A 17,472-nucleotide genomic window follows, 5' to 3' on the forward strand; every position below is an offset into this window, starting at 1 on the left:
GTTAATGTGTATAAAATCAAATCAAAACGCAAATTTTTTATTCCAAGTAACAGTAGCATGAAATGTTCTGTAAATAAAAGTGCAGCTGGTAAATATAGTACGTTTTTCATTTACTCTAGTCAGAAATGATGGGGGAAAGCAGACGAAAGTAAAGAATGCTCAGGGAGAAAATCAATGTTTTCAGTCCTGCTGCTTAACGCATTTGTAAGTAAAATTGGGTGATTTTTTTAATTTACTAGCAACTTACTGTTTTTTATTTTGAAACAGTTAAAGAAATTGGAAAGTAATTAATTTGGCATCTATATTGCATTTTATATAAAACAAAGGAAGCCAGTGTCATTCTTTCACTGTTGAGTTCTGATCCCCAAAAATTTTGTTTGTGGCTGTTGAAATTCAATTTCCCACAAAGAACCCCAAAGTCCCTCACATTATTTGACTTATGACAAGATCCAAGTTTGGATTTGAGTATTTCAATTAGATTATTCTTTCTTCAGCATGGAAAGGACTTTGAAGCTATCCAGAACAACATTGCCCTGAAATACAAGAAGAAAGGCAAACCAGCAAGCATGGTGAAGAACAAGGAGCAGGTCCGGCACTTCTACTACCGCACCTGGCACAAGATCTCCAAGTACATTGACTTTGACAATGGTTAGTATGCACCAAAATGGGCTTGGTGCAAGGGTTGGAGTCCTGCCTTTTAGAGGTGAGGAAGGAAATACTGAGAAGATAAATACTGAACATAGAGTTGTAGAACCACAGGATGGTTTGGGTTACAAGGGACCTTAAAGACTGTCCCATTCCATTCCCTGCCATGGGCAAGGACACCTTCCACTAGACCAGGCTATTCAGTGTCTGTCTCCAACCTGGCTGTAGAGACTTCAGGGAGTCAACAGTGTCTCACTTCTTTTTTTGTTAGTGTGGCCCTACCAAGAGTCATATTTTGTGAAAAATACTTTTTAAAACCTGGTATTTATATTACTACTATTCTGTGAATTCACCAAACCATAGCAAATGCAAATCCTGCTGTTAATACTGGGGAAAAACTAGGTTCAAGGAAATGTTTTTCTATTCTCAGGAACACACCTTTAAGGAAAACTGCCTAAACATTAATCAGGCATGGCTCCATCGAGGAAGCTGACCCAGCACTACTTTGCAATTCTTGGGGGAAGGTAGAAACAAGTAACAGTCCGATACAAGTGTAAATGGTGACATATTTGCTCCTACTTCAAAGAAGTTTGAAATTGTGCCATGGGTTCAGTAAATTAGGATTCCCAGTGCCGTATTCCCCTTCCCATTCTCTTCCCTCCTTCTGCAACTGCTTTAATGAAAACAAAATTGGAAGTCAGATAAACTGCTGGTGGTATTTTATAACAGTAATAGTAACATGATAATTGAGAATGGATTTTTATGAAATCCATACTACTTATGAATGGGCAGAGAGGATTCAAAATATTTTGTGGGTGGCCTAATCTGAATAACAGGCTAAAGAAATGTATTTCAGGGTAACCAGATTTTACTAGGATTCAGTTCTTCTGACTTTGAGGTATCAAAAATGTCAGTTCTCCCATTAGCTTGTTGATTCAGAGTTTTCTGGTGGTGTAATCTAAGATGCAGTTGTGGTTAAATTTTTTTGTCTTTGAACAACTCCTAAGTATCAGCAAAAATTTGGATAGTAAATTTATCTACAGTTTGTGTCCAGAGACTCTCAAGTTAAGAATAACTCATCAGAGAGAAATGGATTTGGAAAGAAGTTAAAGGAATGCAAAGCTAGTATACAGTACAATCTCTTTGTCACAGAATCAAATAGGATGGGAAAGACCTTTGAGATCATCGAATCCAACCTGTGACCACCATGGTCAAGTAGACCATGGCACCAATGAGAATGTAGTTTATGAACTTTTGTGTTCCTGAGCTTAGGTTACCTAAAGGAGGACTCGAGTATCTAAACTGCCTGGCACAAGATGTATCTGTGAGTTCCTTTTTCCAAACAAGGCAACACTTAAAGATTAAGCCATTAGTATTTTATTTAAATGCCAGCATTGCAGCAAACACAGTTTAGAAGAATTTTTCAAATAAAAAGATGTCATGGAAGAATTTAATGAGTTTTTTGGATAACTAAAAGTTAGATATCTGTATCTGTGGGGTCTAGAATCTCAGTGTCTGAAAGAATTTAACAATCAGTGAGGTAGTTTGGTTAGATTTAGCATTGGTAGAAATATGTGTGCTTGGATTTTGAGATCAAAGAGAGCTAAAGTTTTGATGAATAGACTAGAATAAATATTTTCACTTGATTAGTAAACCACAAGACTGTCCTTGCTATCATACATCTTTTGATCTATTAGCTGAAATGTCTGCATCTTGTGTGTTAGAAGAGAAAGGACAAAAAATACCATTGCAAATGAGTAAAATGTCAGCAAAATTTTGTGTAAAAATTTAAAATTTCGAATTTATGTCAAATCTCTTAGGGTGTGTTTGTGTGCACACAAAATGTTCTCTGTCTTCTGGAAAATCCAGACCTTCCTCTGAATTTTCATGTAAGAGAGTTCTGTATGCATTTGCTTGGGAGCATCTGGGCATCTCTCTTAGAATTTGTGAACAGTTGATACTAAACCTAGCTTTATTATTAATTAGCTTTATTTTGCATATTGAGCAGTTGCATATTTGTTTAAATTCCATGAAAGTTACGTTGTTTTCCTGTAATTTAAAAAATGCCATGAAAAGGAAGTTGGAGAACCAATCCCATTATAATGTTTCTTGAGCCAGAACTTAATTTTGCCTTTGATCTGATTTCTCATCACTGAAAACACAAATCATCTCCTATTTAGTGTTGAAATGAGTATCTGCAATGTAGTTGTGCGTGATCTGCAACCTCATCTCACTGACACCTTTTCTGCTTTCTAGTGTTTTCTCAAGGGCTGAAAAAGTCTTCCCTGGAACTGTATGGCTTAATCTGCTATGGGGAACTAAGGAAAAAGATCGGGGGATGTGAGTATGAATGGCTTCAGGTTGTTTTTATATTATAGAATCAGAAGTTGCTACCCTTGAGGTTGGCAGTGTCTAGTTCAGTTCCACTTTTGTGTTCTTGACTATTACTGTAATCTGTGGTGTTAATTCATAATTAAATGTATTTTTATTTTTGCAGACCTTCTTAATGTGTTGCATTAGTCTACTTTGATAGATTTTTAAGTTTTATCTGCCTGCAGAATGCAGTGCACGTATTGCCCACAGGTGATAGGAAACAAAGCTTAACACAAAGCTTAGATGACCTATTCTGTTACTATTGAAACCTAAGCAATTAAGTGTGTAAATGATACGATTTGCACCCAGAACTGTGTGTGTCTATGCAGTCTAAATCTGAGTTCTCTAAGTGTTCTAAGTTTTTTTTTTCCTAAATGTTGGCTCACTGTACCCTGAAGATGAAAAGGCACAAATCATAATTGGAAAATACCTTTACTGGCTAAGCAAGATGGGTTCTGACTTTGTCAGTCCCAGAGTCCGGTTTTGCCCATATCGATGAGTGGAGGTAGAGGAGTATGTGCCATAACAATGCTCTGCTGTTTGCTGGCGGTTGATTAATTGCATTGGCAACATACCTGAGCTTAGGCTCACAGAGCTGCAGAATGGTTTGGATTGGAAGGGACCTTAAAGACCATCTTGTCCCAACCCCCTACTGTGGGCAGGGGCACCTTCCACTATCCCAGGTTGCTTGAACACCCATCCAACCTGGCCGTGAGCATTTCCAGGGATGGGGCAGCAACAGCTGCTTTGGGCAACCTGTGCCTGGGCCTCCCCACACTTGTAATAAAAAGTATTTTCATTATATGTAGTTTAAATCTCCCCTCCTGTGGTTTAAAACCAGCCCTTGTTGTGTCCCTCCAGGCCTTGCTGAAAAGTCTGTCCTTGTCTTTCTCTTAAGCCTTCTTTAAGTACTTCATATGCTGGGACCCCCAGAGCTGCAGGTAGAATCTCACCTGAGTAGAATAGAGGATCCCTACCTGTCCACGCTGGGGGGATGAGCCTCAGGACATGGTTCCTATGGTTTTCATGGCTTCCAGACCAGAGAGAGCTCTGACATTACTAGCTTGAGTGGGCCAAGTGGAGCATGCCCTGTATGTGCCAGTCCATGTGCATACACCTTTTTATCCATGTTTTTTTCATTTGTCACCAGGCTTTTTGTACAGTCAGTGTTACATATAGTGCATCTTCTAGCTGCTGTTTTTAATTTGTGAGACATGGAAAACCATCAAAATACCGTTCACTTCTTTGTGAAGTCATACTAGTTGTAAAGTGAAATGGACACAAAAGCATTCATGAGTGAACATGTACAGTTCCTAAAAGGATCATGGGATTTTCAGAAGGGTTTTTTGCTCTGTTATTCCTTTACCTGGGATTGGTATCATAACATGTAATGAACAAGACTGTTGTGAGTTTTCATACTGACTTTATTCTGTTTGTTTAAAGATCTCCAGTGTGTTAATTGGAGAAGCCATGCTTCGCTTGGAGAAGCAATTTTGAGCTGTTTGATGACAAAGCAGGTGCAGGAGCAGGGCACATTGCACTGTCAGCAGAAATCAGTGTTAGTGTTTCTTCCTGTACCCACATCTTGTTTTACAAGCAGACCTTTCTTGCTGTGACTGGGAGTAAGATTTCACGTGGTCACCATGGCAATGCCTGCAGCCTCTGTGCTTCTGTCTTTTTTGAACTTTGGGACTTAGTTACATACTTCACTCACTGTCACTTGGAAAATTCTTGTCTCCAAGACCAAATGTACTCAAGATGCAAGGTTCTATATGCATTTATGGCAGGTCTACTCTGTAGCTGTGGAAAGCAGTTTCTTCCTTCCCACCTCCCCCCCCCACTTTTTCTTTTCTCTTGCAGTATTCACAGTCACAGAAATGGAGGAGACTCACTGAGAGCTATTGAGACACAAAAGCACTCCAGAAATACTTTTAGCATTGCCAGAGGGAGGTTAATTGTTCAGTAAATAGATCTAGGCCTAATTGTCATATAAATCAAGTTACCAAAATGTCTGTTTAAAAATATGCTTTATAAGGCATACAAAAAAGTGAGGGTTGCGCATGCATTTTATTATTTTTATTTACTTTTTTGTTGTGTTAAGTACTACAAGCAGACACTATAGGGTCTGCCTTGCTGCCTTTGCAACAGAGATTGAGCAGGAAGTAGCTTTACTTTTTAATACTGCAGTGTCAGATTAAAGCCCAGTGTTCAAAGATGGCTGTCGTACCTAAACTGTGCTCATTTAATCCATGTGTAAAAAGTAATTTTTGTGACAAGGATCATGTAAAGCTTGCATGTTATGAAATTACAAACTTTCCAGAAGACCTATGTTACAGCACATTTATCATGTTAATCCTATGTGATAATAAAATGTAAGAGCTTTGAAAACCCAACAGGACACAAAGAATGCCACAGGTTTAACAGTGTATATCCTAATTCACTGTGTTATCTCATTTACTGAAAAGGTATGGATGACAAGAACGCAGCTAAACTCAATGAGCTCATTCAAGCTGGGTAAGTAAGAACTTACTCCTGAAACTCATAAAACTGCATTGTTCAGCAACTTGACTGTTGCATTGATCATCCAAAGTTTGGGGCGTTTCTTAATTTTCAAGAGCTGAAGTTTGATATTTTCCATTCTTAGTCTGTTTTGTATTAGGATATATCTCTCCTTTTCCATGAAGCCATTAATTGTTAATAATAAGAAATGATGGGTTAAGTTTAATAAAATAATTAAATGAGAATTCTTTGCAGAAGCTACAGTACTTAACCATGTGGATTCACTCAGGAAAATCATAGAATTATTTAGATTGGAATCCAATATCAAGTCCAACTATTACCACAATCCTGCCACCTCTAACTCCTGTCTCTGAGTGCCACATCCATACATCTTTTAAATTTCTTCAGGGATGGTCACTCCACCGCTGCCCTGGGCAGCCTGTTCCACTGCCTGACCACTCTTTCAGTGCAGAATTTTTCCAAATATCCCATCTAAACCTCCCCTGGCGTAACTTGAGGCTGTTTCCTCTCCTGTTCATTGCTTCCTGGGAGCAGAGCCCAAAGCCCCCCTGGCTGCCCCCTCCTGTAAGGGAGTTGTGCAGAGTCAAAGGCTCCTGTCTGAGCCTCCTTTTCTCCAGGCTTAGCCTCCCAAACTCTCTCACTTGCTCCCATCAGACCCTTCCCCAGCTCTGTTCCCATCTCTGCGCAGTCCAGCCCCTTAATGTCCTTCTTACAGTGAGTGTTCATCTCCAAACGATTCTGCCTCAGCAGGGTTCACAAGTCCTGACTTTCAAACCTGAAATGACCCTTCAGCACACTGGAGGCCTCAGTCCTCCAGTGACTTTTGCATGTCCTTGACGTTAAGAACAAATGTTCCCTTTCAATTCGAGAGAGTATTGTGGGATTTGAGAGTGCAGTCTATGAGTTGATGTACTTCTGGAATGCAGAAGGGGTTAGAACTTGTGAATTGTTAAAAATGAGGCATACCTGATGTATTTGTGCATAAATTTTTACAAAGTAGTTCAGCTTTTAGAATTTGTTTTAAAGTGAAATCTCTTTCAAAGGACAAGGCATGTGATTACTTAGGAGGCATTGATGTGTCCTGAATCCCTGAAAGTTATTTGAAAAATCGTTATTTTCTGTCTGTTACAGGTCTTTTTGCATTCTTTCTTTTTGGGTGTTCACTGTAGCAAACAGTGAACAAACTTGATGAAGTAAACTTGACTGAAGAAAGGAGCAGGAGTTTGCCCCCTCAGCAACTGCAGTCTTTAGACTTCACCTTGCATAATATGGGTACTTGGTGTTGTACCTTTCTCGTGTTCTCAAATGGAGTTTCCAGATCAGTTTTTTAGGAGTCAAACAACCTTTCCTCTCCTGGGAGATGCTGTTTGTACAGTGTGCTTCTGTTGATGGTCTTCAATGTGATGCTTGAATCACGTGTTCATTCTTCTGTTAACTGTCAGGTTTTAAATTAGAAGATAAATTCCCATTTGGTTTGGGTTTTGTACAATTAGGAAAATGTAAACAGTATGTTTAACGGCATTATTCTTAAAGCAAATTCTTAAATTGGAGTTATCAGTTAAAGTGATAAACTTCATCTGTAGTTTGCTGAATATCTCTATAGTTCAGCATATCAGCAGTTGGTTTAGTCACTCTCTGCTATATTAGAGCACCTTTCTTATACTGGGTCATCCTAACAAACTAAAACATAACAAATGAGCCTGGTGATGTTTAGTGAGCTGTAGTATAAGTCTATCACTTTGCATGATTCAGGCCTTAATTCTTCTAATTAATTGTTAGTGAGGGCTAGTGATTTCTGTGAAGTCTAGGTGTTTACTCCATGAAAGCCACCCTTGTAACAAAGGGGACAGGGGACAGGAGTCTTTGAATTTGAAAGTATTAATGCTAATCTTCCATGCTAAGATTAGAGTGTACATAACATTAACCAGTTCAGAATTGCTTTTGTATAGGCTTTTTGTCTACATATGGGAGACCTATCTTTGCTTAGCTTTTTCTCCTGCATCCCTTGTCCCATTTGGTTGTGAACCTCATCAGCTGAAGAAGAGAAAACTGTATCTTCATTACCACCTGAATGTCTGCACCACCTGCACATGCAGGGCAGCCTCATAGCTCCTAGAAGCAAACATGTTGCATATACCTCGGTTGGTTCAACTTCCCATCTTGCTCAGTGATGGTACAATTCTGTGATCCTCTTTACTATTTGTAATCAGTTCTTTCTCCAGTTCCTAACATGTTTCTTTCAAGTGTGACACTCCTCTTAATGCAATTTACTTTGTAAGGCTTGTCACTGAGGAAAGCTATGAAAGAAAGTGAATCCAAAGTGATTAAAAATGGGGAATGTGAACATGCTTTATTCTGATGATCTGCTCCTTAAGTAGGAAAACAATTCTCTTAATTGGTTTGAAAAGTTGAGGAAGGATAGAGTTGTGAGGAGCTACCTGGCAATTTATTTGCAGCACAACTCCAGACCCCAGAGTTACATGCTCTAATTCAGTGCTTGTTTTGCATTTTTGGTTTCTGTGCTAATTTCATGGAGTATAGAAAAACAAATGACCCTGTGCAGTACTCAAAAGAAAATCATACTTAAAAGCTTCCTAGTTGAGCTTATTACTCAGGTTGTGGATACTAAGGAGTGCCTGACAAGTCCAGTCAGCTGACTCTATTAAGTACCAGCAAAGTCTCTATGTGACATATCCCTGTTTGACTGTTGGAGTTAAGGCTGTTTGTGTTACACATCTCTGTACTTGTCTTCAGAATGTCAGTAACAGGCAAATGAGGCTAGTCAACAGTCAGTGGTAGAGGAGTTGTTGAATAAATGAGGAATCTTGCAGAAAGTATATCAGAGTTTACATATTTATAAATGCAAGGGAGAGGTAAAAATTATTCTGTCAGTTTCTGTACTGTTCTGAGTAGTTCAGCATACTCAGGTCAATACTGGCCTACTCCAGCTGCTGAAAGACAGGACCACTCTCTGTCCAGTCCTTTGTGCTAAGATTTTTATTACAGCATTTTAGTTTTACTACACATTTATTACAAGAAAAAAAGGTTTATGGTGCTATAGCAGAGCTGCTCAGTAACTAATTTAAATAAACTGAAGATTTGTTTTTTTGTTTCATTTTTAGGAGGGGAACATTTTTGTTTAACTTAGGTTTTGCAACATTCTATATTTAATAAAAAACTATATATGAATGAATACAAATATTTTCTTGATCTCTTTGTAAATATGTGGGAATTTTGAGTAAGTTAAAAAAAAACAAACCACAAGAAACACCTAATAAAAGAAGTTGCACCAGTTAAGCAGAGCACTCTTCAGTGTCTGATAGTGTATGTGGTTTTACCCCCCAGCCTGAGAGGTTCTCTGTAGCACAAGGTAAGAAAGACAGAAACCATTAACAGGCATTAATTTCTCTGGTTCAGATTCTGAATGTATGTTATGTGCATAGGAGTGATTTTTTCACTGTCTGCCAGTTCCTTGGGAAAGCTCTTTGGCATGCTGAGGGGAAATCTGTAACTCTCTAAAAATCTTAATCATAAAATAGCAGTTCATACTGAAAAAAAAAATATATCAACCAATCCATTTTAAGTAGGCAAGTTATGCTCTTGGTGTCAAGTCAGACTGATAATTCTGAATGCATAGTAGTAGAGTGACTGTTTTTAAGACCTACCCTTTTCTGCATTTGGAGACATCCAGGATCTAGGTATCAGAAGAAAATAAGTATTTTGAAGCTAAGAGTAGTTCTGTTGCTGACTGACTCCTTTTCTGTGCTTTCCCCTAAATTTGTAGAAACCGTCATTGTTCAGCCTCCCAGCCATGGATTTAAATTAGAAAATTAGTGTCTAAATAGATCTGCTTTTATATTAGTTTGATAATAAGTTATTCTTTAGACTCTGTCCTAGATTACTTGAAGCTAGTGGTACTTAATGGAAAAGGGAATTAGAGGAAGCAGAACACCTGAATGTAGGGAGCTGGAATATTCTACAGCATGTGTGAGGGAACCATGAAAATAGCATTGATCACAGTAGTTTTGGAAGAGTGCTATAGTGGCAGCGTGAAAACTTGCATAGGAAGTCTTTAATATTTTGTCACATATATGTGTGCTCTATGTTTTTTCATTTACTGAATGGTGTACTTTGCATGATGACTTCTGAACTGTGCCATTTCCCCTCATGCTCAAGGAAGGCAGTAGTTCCTGCTTCTTCATATAGATAGCAGGTTTGCAGTTGTTTGGTTTCCTCCAATGTCGTTTTCCTCCTAGTGTTTCCTTTTTTTGTTTGGTGGGGATTTTCTTTCAAATAGTATCTTTTCCATAATCTACTTGTTTTTCACGCTTCATTTCTGGCTTTTATCTTAGATTTTAGTTGGATTCTTTGGTTTTTTTCTCATCTCACTCTGCCCTGTGAAGCACGGATAGAGATGTAGTCAGGAGTTTGTGACGCTGATCCATGTTGATTTATAAGCTGCTCTGTGGTAACAGATGGTGGATACCTGCAGCCCAAGGTCCACCTGCACAGGTGGCAAGACAAACTGAGCACAAACAACTACCAGGAAGCCTGACTCAACAATAAATGCTTTGTAATCAACTCGCTGGGCTCTTGAACAGACATAGGAAACATGAAAAATTAACAACAGCATTTTTCTTCTTTCTTCTTTTTCTTAGATCATTTAGCTTAGCTGTTTTAGGCAGATCAAACCTTCTGGGCCTTCTGAGCAGCCAGGCTCTTTTTTCAGTCACCTTCAACATTCATATGATGAAATAATTTCCACAAAACTTGATTTGTTTATATAGTCATATCAATTAATATGGAAAAATGTACTTCTCTCCCCAAACCCTGTCGTACTGTTGTATTGTCAATGTAATAATTATGATGATAATAATAATAATAGTAGTGCTATTTCTGACTCTTTACTCACATGCTTCAAGGGCACATTTGATAATAAAAAATCGCATTAGCTAAAATCAAGGAGGAGAGTCTCAGCTTGCACAAGCAGTCAAAAGAATTTACTGTATTAAAACAGATTACAAATAGGGAAGAGGATCATTGTACAAAATGCTGATTTTCTGATAAAATGATATCTACACTTTAATATTAGGATAAATTCAAGAGGATATGGAGTTTCATATTAAGGCTGAGGTGCTCACAAGGTTTTACCTTTCGTCCTTACCATAACTTTTTGATTAGATGTTCACAAGGGTTTCTGTGTCTCTCTCTAAGAGTCTTTACACTGGAAGACACTGACTGAGACTTTACACTGTTGGACTTGGTGCAACCTTGTTTCCAAGAATTAAGTTGAAAGGAAATCTGTCCTTCCGGCCCAGGCATATTCCAAATCTATAGAAGCTTACAGTGCAGTAACTGAAACTTTTGAGTTGCTCACCCCATCAGCTCCATTTTCTCAGGTCTGCCTTCACTTCTTCTGCCCTTTTGCAAATTTTCCTCTGTAGTGCTGTAGACAGCTGCTCTTCCTGCATGTTTTACTACAGCATAGGAATATTCTCTAATTTATTTTGTTTTACTGCAAGGACTTCTGTTCAATCCTGCTGCTTCTATGCCAGCTGATCCTTAATGCTTCAAGTATTAGATAGTAATACTGCCATTGATAATTTGATTGGGTTCAATGCCTGCCTTTTAAGTCCCTAAAAAGAAAACAGGACTGGTGGAGGGAAGAAATCAAGTAGTTTCACAGTGTGAAAACAAAAATGACTTCTGACTTTTAAGGGTCTTTGAAACTGCTAAAGTGATATTGAAGCTAAACCAGTGAAATCAGAGTGTAAAAAGTTACTTTGTTCAGGTTTTTGCACAAGCTCTTAGACCTCAAGTCTACATATGGTAATCATATTTCCAAATGCAAGACTTTGCAAAAACTTCAGACTCTTTCTTCCTCTAATTGAGAGTCATGAGTATAAAGGGAAGAGTAAATCAAAACCACTTATCTTTTATGAAGCAGCTATCTCTGAGGTTACTCTTGAACCAAAGCAACATAATTCTGGTCCACTTACAAAACAGAAGTCCCTCCCTGAGTGGACAACCAAGTGTTTGATGAAAGTCTGGAAGAGGAGAGTCACAAGAGTAGCACTTCCACAATGAAAAATAAGGTGATAGGAAATACTGAATGCTCCATGAACTTGCAGTGCAGACCCTTACATTTCTGTATCCATTTATGTAGCCATGATAATGTTTTGCTTGATGTCCCTGATCACAAAATCACAGAATAAGCTGAGCTGGAAAGAACAAAGATCATCAAGTCCAACTCTCAGCCCTGCACAGCACCATCTCCAAGGGTCACGCTGTGCCTGACAGCATTGTCCTAATGCTTCTTGATTTCTGTCAGGCTTGGTGCTGTGACAACTGCCCTGAGGTGCCTGTTCAGTGCCCAAGCACTCCGGCAGAAGAAGCTTTTTTTGATATCCAACCTATCCCTGCCCTGACACAACTTCAGGCCATTTCCTTGCATCCTGTCACTGGTCGCCAGCATAGAGAATAAATAAGTGTCTGCCTCTTTTCTCCTTGTAAGGAAGTAGTACCTGCAAGGAGGTCTCCCCTTAGTCTCCTTTTCTCCAGGCTGCACAGACCAAGTGCCCTCAGCCAGGCCTCCTATGTCTTCCCCCTATACCATTTTCGTTGCCCACCTTCGGACGCTCTCTAATATTTTAATGTATTTATTGCATTGTGGTGACCAAACCTGTGAACAATACTCAACGTGAGGCCACCCCAGTGCAAAGCAGAGTGGGACAATCCCCTCCCCCCCGGCAATGCTGGACCTGGTGCCCCCAGAACAGGGATTTTCCTCTTGGCTCCAGGGCATTGGTGACTTAGCTCCAGATGGTCCTCTGCCAGGACCCCCAGGTCCTTTCTGCAGCACTGCTCTCCAACATCTCATTCCCCAGTCTGTCCATACATCCTAGGTTGCCCCATCCCGTGTGCAGAATCTGGCACTTTCTCTTGTTGAACTTCTCGTGGTTGGTGATTGCCCAGTCTTCTCTCATTTGCCTTCCTGCCTTCAGGGGAGTCCACACCTTCTCCCAATTTTGTGTTGGCTGCAGACTTGCTTAGTATCCCTTCCAGTCAAGTATCTAAATCATATATGAAGATGATGAAGAGGACCGGGCCTAAGATGGATAGGTCTGTATTCACACATTATTACTGGGTCCTCTAAGTACTTCTCTTTCTGTATATCCAGGGCTACAACTGTTCGTTACAAAGGTAGAAACCTGCGCATCAAAGCTCCCATGTGCAGAGCTTTGAAGAAGCTCTGTGATCCAGATGGTGAGTAAAAGATGCTGGAACATGGTGGTGTTTAGAAGATGGCTGGAAGCATAGAAAGTGAGCAGGCTTGTTCTGATGTGTCCATCACTGGCAGGGAAATTTGGGCTGTTGCATGTTTGTCCTGGGCGCAGTATTCTGTCTTGGCCTTTTTGCTTGTGTAACCCCAGTAACTTCAGGACTCACCCAGTTTTTTTACCAGCTAGGATGAAAAGCAAATACCCACAACAGACTAGTTCACTGCTGCTTCGCACATTATGCTTTCACTGTATGTGAAGGTGCCAGTGAATCAGCAGCAGTACAGTGTTTAGCACTGAACATTTTCTAATGTTTTACCTTCTCCTATTCAGCTATGTGTGATTTCATTTTGGGTTTATTGTTTTCTTCCTTATTCCCAAGTAAGTAGAATCAGGCTGTTCAAAGGTCTGAAATACTGTACTTGCTCAAAGTTTCCACACGTCTGATTTTTGATACTGCTTGCTCAACTGCAATCCCCAGTACCACCACAGTGTCCAAGGATAAGAACATATTGAAACAAAAGGTAATAATGGTGCAGACTCCAGTGATGAAGCTGGGCTGCCTAAGTTGTCTGCAGGGGTATCTGATGTTTTGTATTGTGTGTAATTGAGCATACAGTGTTGTGACTGAGTTGTCCTTGCTTTGACCCTTTGTGCTTCATCTCCATTCAGGTGTGAGTGATGAAGAGGATCAAAAGCCAGTACGACTTCCTCTCAAGGTACCTGTGGAGCTGCAGCCACGGAATAACCATGCATGGGCTCGAGTACAGAGTCTTGCCCAGAACCCACGGCTTAGGTAATGGATTGTGGTGCTCAGAACAGGGAAATAGATGAGCAGCATCCTAGCCCCATCCTCCTTCTTCAGGGTTTTCTTTGCCATTTGGGCAGTTCATCTTTGATAATGCAGTTGGCCTAAGTGTACTTAGTCTGAAGCCTTTGTCCAACCAGAGTGCACGGTTTGTGAACATGAGTTATCACATGGGAAAATTATATTACCATTGTTCTTTATATCTTTTAATTTGAGTAATGGAGGAGCTACTAGCATTGGAGATAAGTATAGTTTGTGCCACTTAATGTCAGAGCAGAGGGCAAGTAAAATGGAGATAGTAGCCTTGGTTCTACTAAAATTTGTATCAAATGTACCATAGACAGAGAGAAGGGAACATATACATTGGTCGGAGATGCCTGCATCAAGGTTCTGAACATTTCACCTGTACCCAATGATTAAAGCAACATGGAACATGTTTGTACCTTCTCCCTTGCAAAATGTTGTTGGTGCAGCTGTTCAGTGTCATCAGTGGCTGTTCATCCTGGTACTTACATCTAGTCCAAAACTTGGGGCAGCAAACATGAGGCCTCCATGTTGTTGAATTTTGTTTCAAATGCAGCACTTCAGTATAGTGACCAAAGATCATGATAAAAATATCCATGCTCTTCTCTGCATTAGGTTTATTTAATAAAATACTTTCAAAAAGTAAATGTTTAAGAATCTTTTGTGCTGCTTTTTCTCTTTCTTTTTATACTTTATGTAGTGGTTGTGTGCCTTGCCTGCACTTTTGCAGTTCAGCTAGGTCCTGACATCTCCTACTTCTTCCGTCTGGAAAAATATAGGTTCTTGAATCATGGCAGTCAGGTTTATCTGACAGGCTTTTAGAATGTGTGAGTTGTCACATTTGTGAGTTAACCTAGATTTTGAAGTTGCGGGATAACATACGCTCTTGGTTTTGTTGTGGTTTTTTTTCTTAGCACTTGGGAGTATTCTTTGTGCTGGCATTATAGAATGCCAGTTTATTCCTTAATTCCCCTTCTAGCATCAAGGTTAGGACTTGGAGCTCCTGCTGACAGTTGTTCTCTGTTCCCTTGCTTTGCTTCTCTTGCGTACAGGATGATCGTGGAGTTACATCGGAAGGTCTCCAGCCTCCTTGAGTTCCTGAAGCAGAAGTGGGCTCTCCATGAAGTGCGGGTTGTATCCTTTTCCTACTCAGTCTGTTCCATTTGCTGTGTCCTGGAAGCAATTCCCTTCCTATTCCAAGTTCAGTTTTGCATCGGAAAAGTGAATCTACTTCATAAATGTACCAGTCCCTGCTTAGTAAAGATAAGGTCTCAGGATCACTAATGGAAGCATTTGTGGGAGACTCCACAGTATTCTGCTTTTACCCCAACTCTTCTCTGTTACGATCCCGTGAAAGCTAGTTAAGAAAAAATTACATTCCTGCTTTTATTTCATTTCCTTAAACAGTGATCTTAGTCGGGTTCATTATCAGTGGGTGACCCTCATACAGCCTGGATAATAACTGACAATTCTGTTTCCAGTTTCAGCAGAGAGATTAAGGACAGATCTTTGCACTTTGTGCACTTTCACTAATGAAGGCTTAAGCTTCTTGTCAAGGTAGCTGCAGCTACCTGCAATGTATCTCTGCACTATCTGAGCCGTACAGCATTCAGGGTGTCCCTGCCACTGATCCATACAATAGAAGGATTTGTCAGTTAACAGCTGTTCTGTTCTGAGCCTTCTGACTTGTAGGTTTTATCTTCCTCTTGGGCCTTTCATTCAGGCTTTTCTGTTTAATTTGTGAGCCTGGAAGAAGTAGCAGCATAGCACTTGAAACTCTGAAGGATGTCAGAGAGTGTAAGGTGGAGTTTGCTGCACTCATGAGAGGCTGCTTGCTGTGCAGTGTTGGAGGTTTTGTTGGGGTTCGTTGATTGGGATTTTTTTTTTTTTAGAATTACAGTGGTGTATGAGACAGAGAAGTAATTTTGTTTGGAATGGATATTTATTTTGAGCTTGTAGCAGGTCTTCACCGCAGTCTTTATCACCACAAAGGAACTAATGCCTGATTATAGTGTCTTCACTATTATTTGTGCTGAATAGAGAACATGTCCTCAGTTGGCTAGGTTTTCTTTTACTTTTTTTTTTTAACTTGCAAAATAGACTCCCAGGTGCTTTTTTGGAAGAGGCAGACAACTGTTACCTTCTTTGACACATCTTTTTTAGCGTAAAACACTTGAAGAACAGCAACTTCAGGACTCCAGAGACTCAGAAACAAGAGGCAGCTTCTCAGAGGAGAAAGTGATGCTCCATCTCTTTCCAGGGGAGAACTGTACCCTCACTCCACTGCCTGGGGTAGCCAGAGTGGTCCACTCCAAGGCCTTCTGTACCGTGCATTGGCAGGAAACAGGCAAATGCAAACAGAACACAAAAGACTCTCACTTACTCCCCCCTGCCCAAATCCTTGGCATACAGAGTGGTCAGGGGACAGCAAGAGGACAGCTGAAATACCTGCGAGGAATGGAAGGCAAAGGTGTGGGAAGGGCAGAGAGCACTACAGAGCCCAGCAGAGTCTTACAGCCTACAGCTGAAGTTTCTGCAAGCACTGAAGATGGTGCCCCAGAGCCCATCCTGGTGGAAGGAACAGCCTCAAATCTTGGCATCACTAATTCCCTCCAGAAAGCACCTTCTGGACTTCAGGATCCAGGAGGGCACCAGGAAAAGCTGAGCTCAATGGCCCCCTGCGTGGAGGGCAGGGAGGCCCTGGGTAGTGACCAGGCAGCTGTGCTACCCTCATGCAGCATGGTGTGTGCTTGCAGCAAGATCCCTGATGTGGAGGAGCTCTCTCTGCTCGATCCATTCCCACGGTACATGAAGTCCTGCCAGGACCTAATCGTCCCAGAGAAATGTTCTTGCACAGACAAACTGCATGGGAAAGACTCTATTTCAGCAGCTGGTAATGCTTCCCCAGTGGCTTTTCCAAGCAGGAGGAGTGCAGAGACCTCTGACTCCTGTTCCCAGCTGCTGAGAGGTGGTGTGGCTTCCCCTGGCAGCAGCAGATGTGAAACTCAGGCCGGCCAGCAGCTTGATGCTTGTACCAAGGATATCACAGATGCAGTAATGGAGGATTCTCAAGAGAAGCTGGGCTCCTTGTTTCCACCTCCACCTCAGGGACAGTCCAGTACAAAGTCTCTCAAGGATGACCCAAGTCGGCTCTCCCAACAAGTTAGAGAAGAAGGATGGAGTCTGCGAACCTCTGAGAGCCTTACACTGGCTGAAGTCTACCTCATGATGGGCAAACCAAACAAGCTGCAGCTGGAATATGACTGGTTGGCTGTCTTGGAGCCAGAAACCCAGGATGCTAGAGAGCAAACATCTGAATCAAGTGCTGTCCCTGTATGTCCTACCTTTCACAAGCAGAGACTCTTGAATTGCCTTCTGAAACTCATCTCTACTGAAGTCAATCCCAAACCAGTAAGTAGCTCTTGTTCATGCTCCAGATACTAAACTCTAGTTTCATTTGAGGAATAATTGCCCAGTTGTAACTTCACAATAAATGAGTAACCAGCCATGTCAAGAGCTTTGGAGATTCCTGTGTTTAAATTGTACGAAAACCACAACACAAGACAGCTGGCTAATGAGTGAACTTTGCTCCAATATGGTTTTTACACTGCCTTTTAGCTTCTGGCTTGCTATGAGTCTCATTGGTGTTTCAGTGAACATTTAATGTGACTCCTCAAAAGATCAGTTGTGAGGTGAGACGCCTTCTGTTCTCTCTCAGATTCACGGAATCTTAGAATAGTCCAGGTTGGAAGGGGCCTTGGAAGATCATCTAATCCAGCCTTTTGTGGGAAATAAATTCTGAATGAGATTAATATTCCACAT

General features: G+C 40.6%; 1 protein-coding gene across 3 annotated transcripts in view; it reads left to right on the forward strand.

The window, feature by feature from the left end:
• CRAMP1 (cramped chromatin regulator homolog 1) overlaps nucleotides 1-17,472 on the forward strand; it is a 46,467-nt gene that overhangs the window by 11,036 nt on the left and 17,959 nt on the right. For all 3 annotated transcript variants that reach the window (XM_056503299.1, XM_056503302.1, XM_056503301.1), the window contains exons 4-10: nucleotides 495-648; nucleotides 2,902-2,985; nucleotides 5,484-5,532; nucleotides 12,719-12,804; nucleotides 13,491-13,614; nucleotides 14,703-14,784; nucleotides 15,814-17,061. In XM_056503299.1, the coding sequence (XP_056359274.1) occupies nucleotides 495-648; nucleotides 2,902-2,985; nucleotides 5,484-5,532; nucleotides 12,719-12,804; nucleotides 13,491-13,614; nucleotides 14,703-14,784; nucleotides 15,814-17,061 (1,827 nt within the window). The remainder of the gene's footprint in view (nucleotides 1-494; nucleotides 649-2,901; nucleotides 2,986-5,483; nucleotides 5,533-12,718; nucleotides 12,805-13,490; nucleotides 13,615-14,702; nucleotides 14,785-15,813; nucleotides 17,062-17,472) is intronic.

Source organism: Oenanthe melanoleuca, chromosome 14 (assembly GCF_029582105.1).
Source record: "Oenanthe melanoleuca isolate GR-GAL-2019-014 chromosome 14, OMel1.0, whole genome shotgun sequence".
NCBI lineage: Eukaryota > Metazoa > Chordata > Aves > Passeriformes > Muscicapidae > Oenanthe > Oenanthe melanoleuca.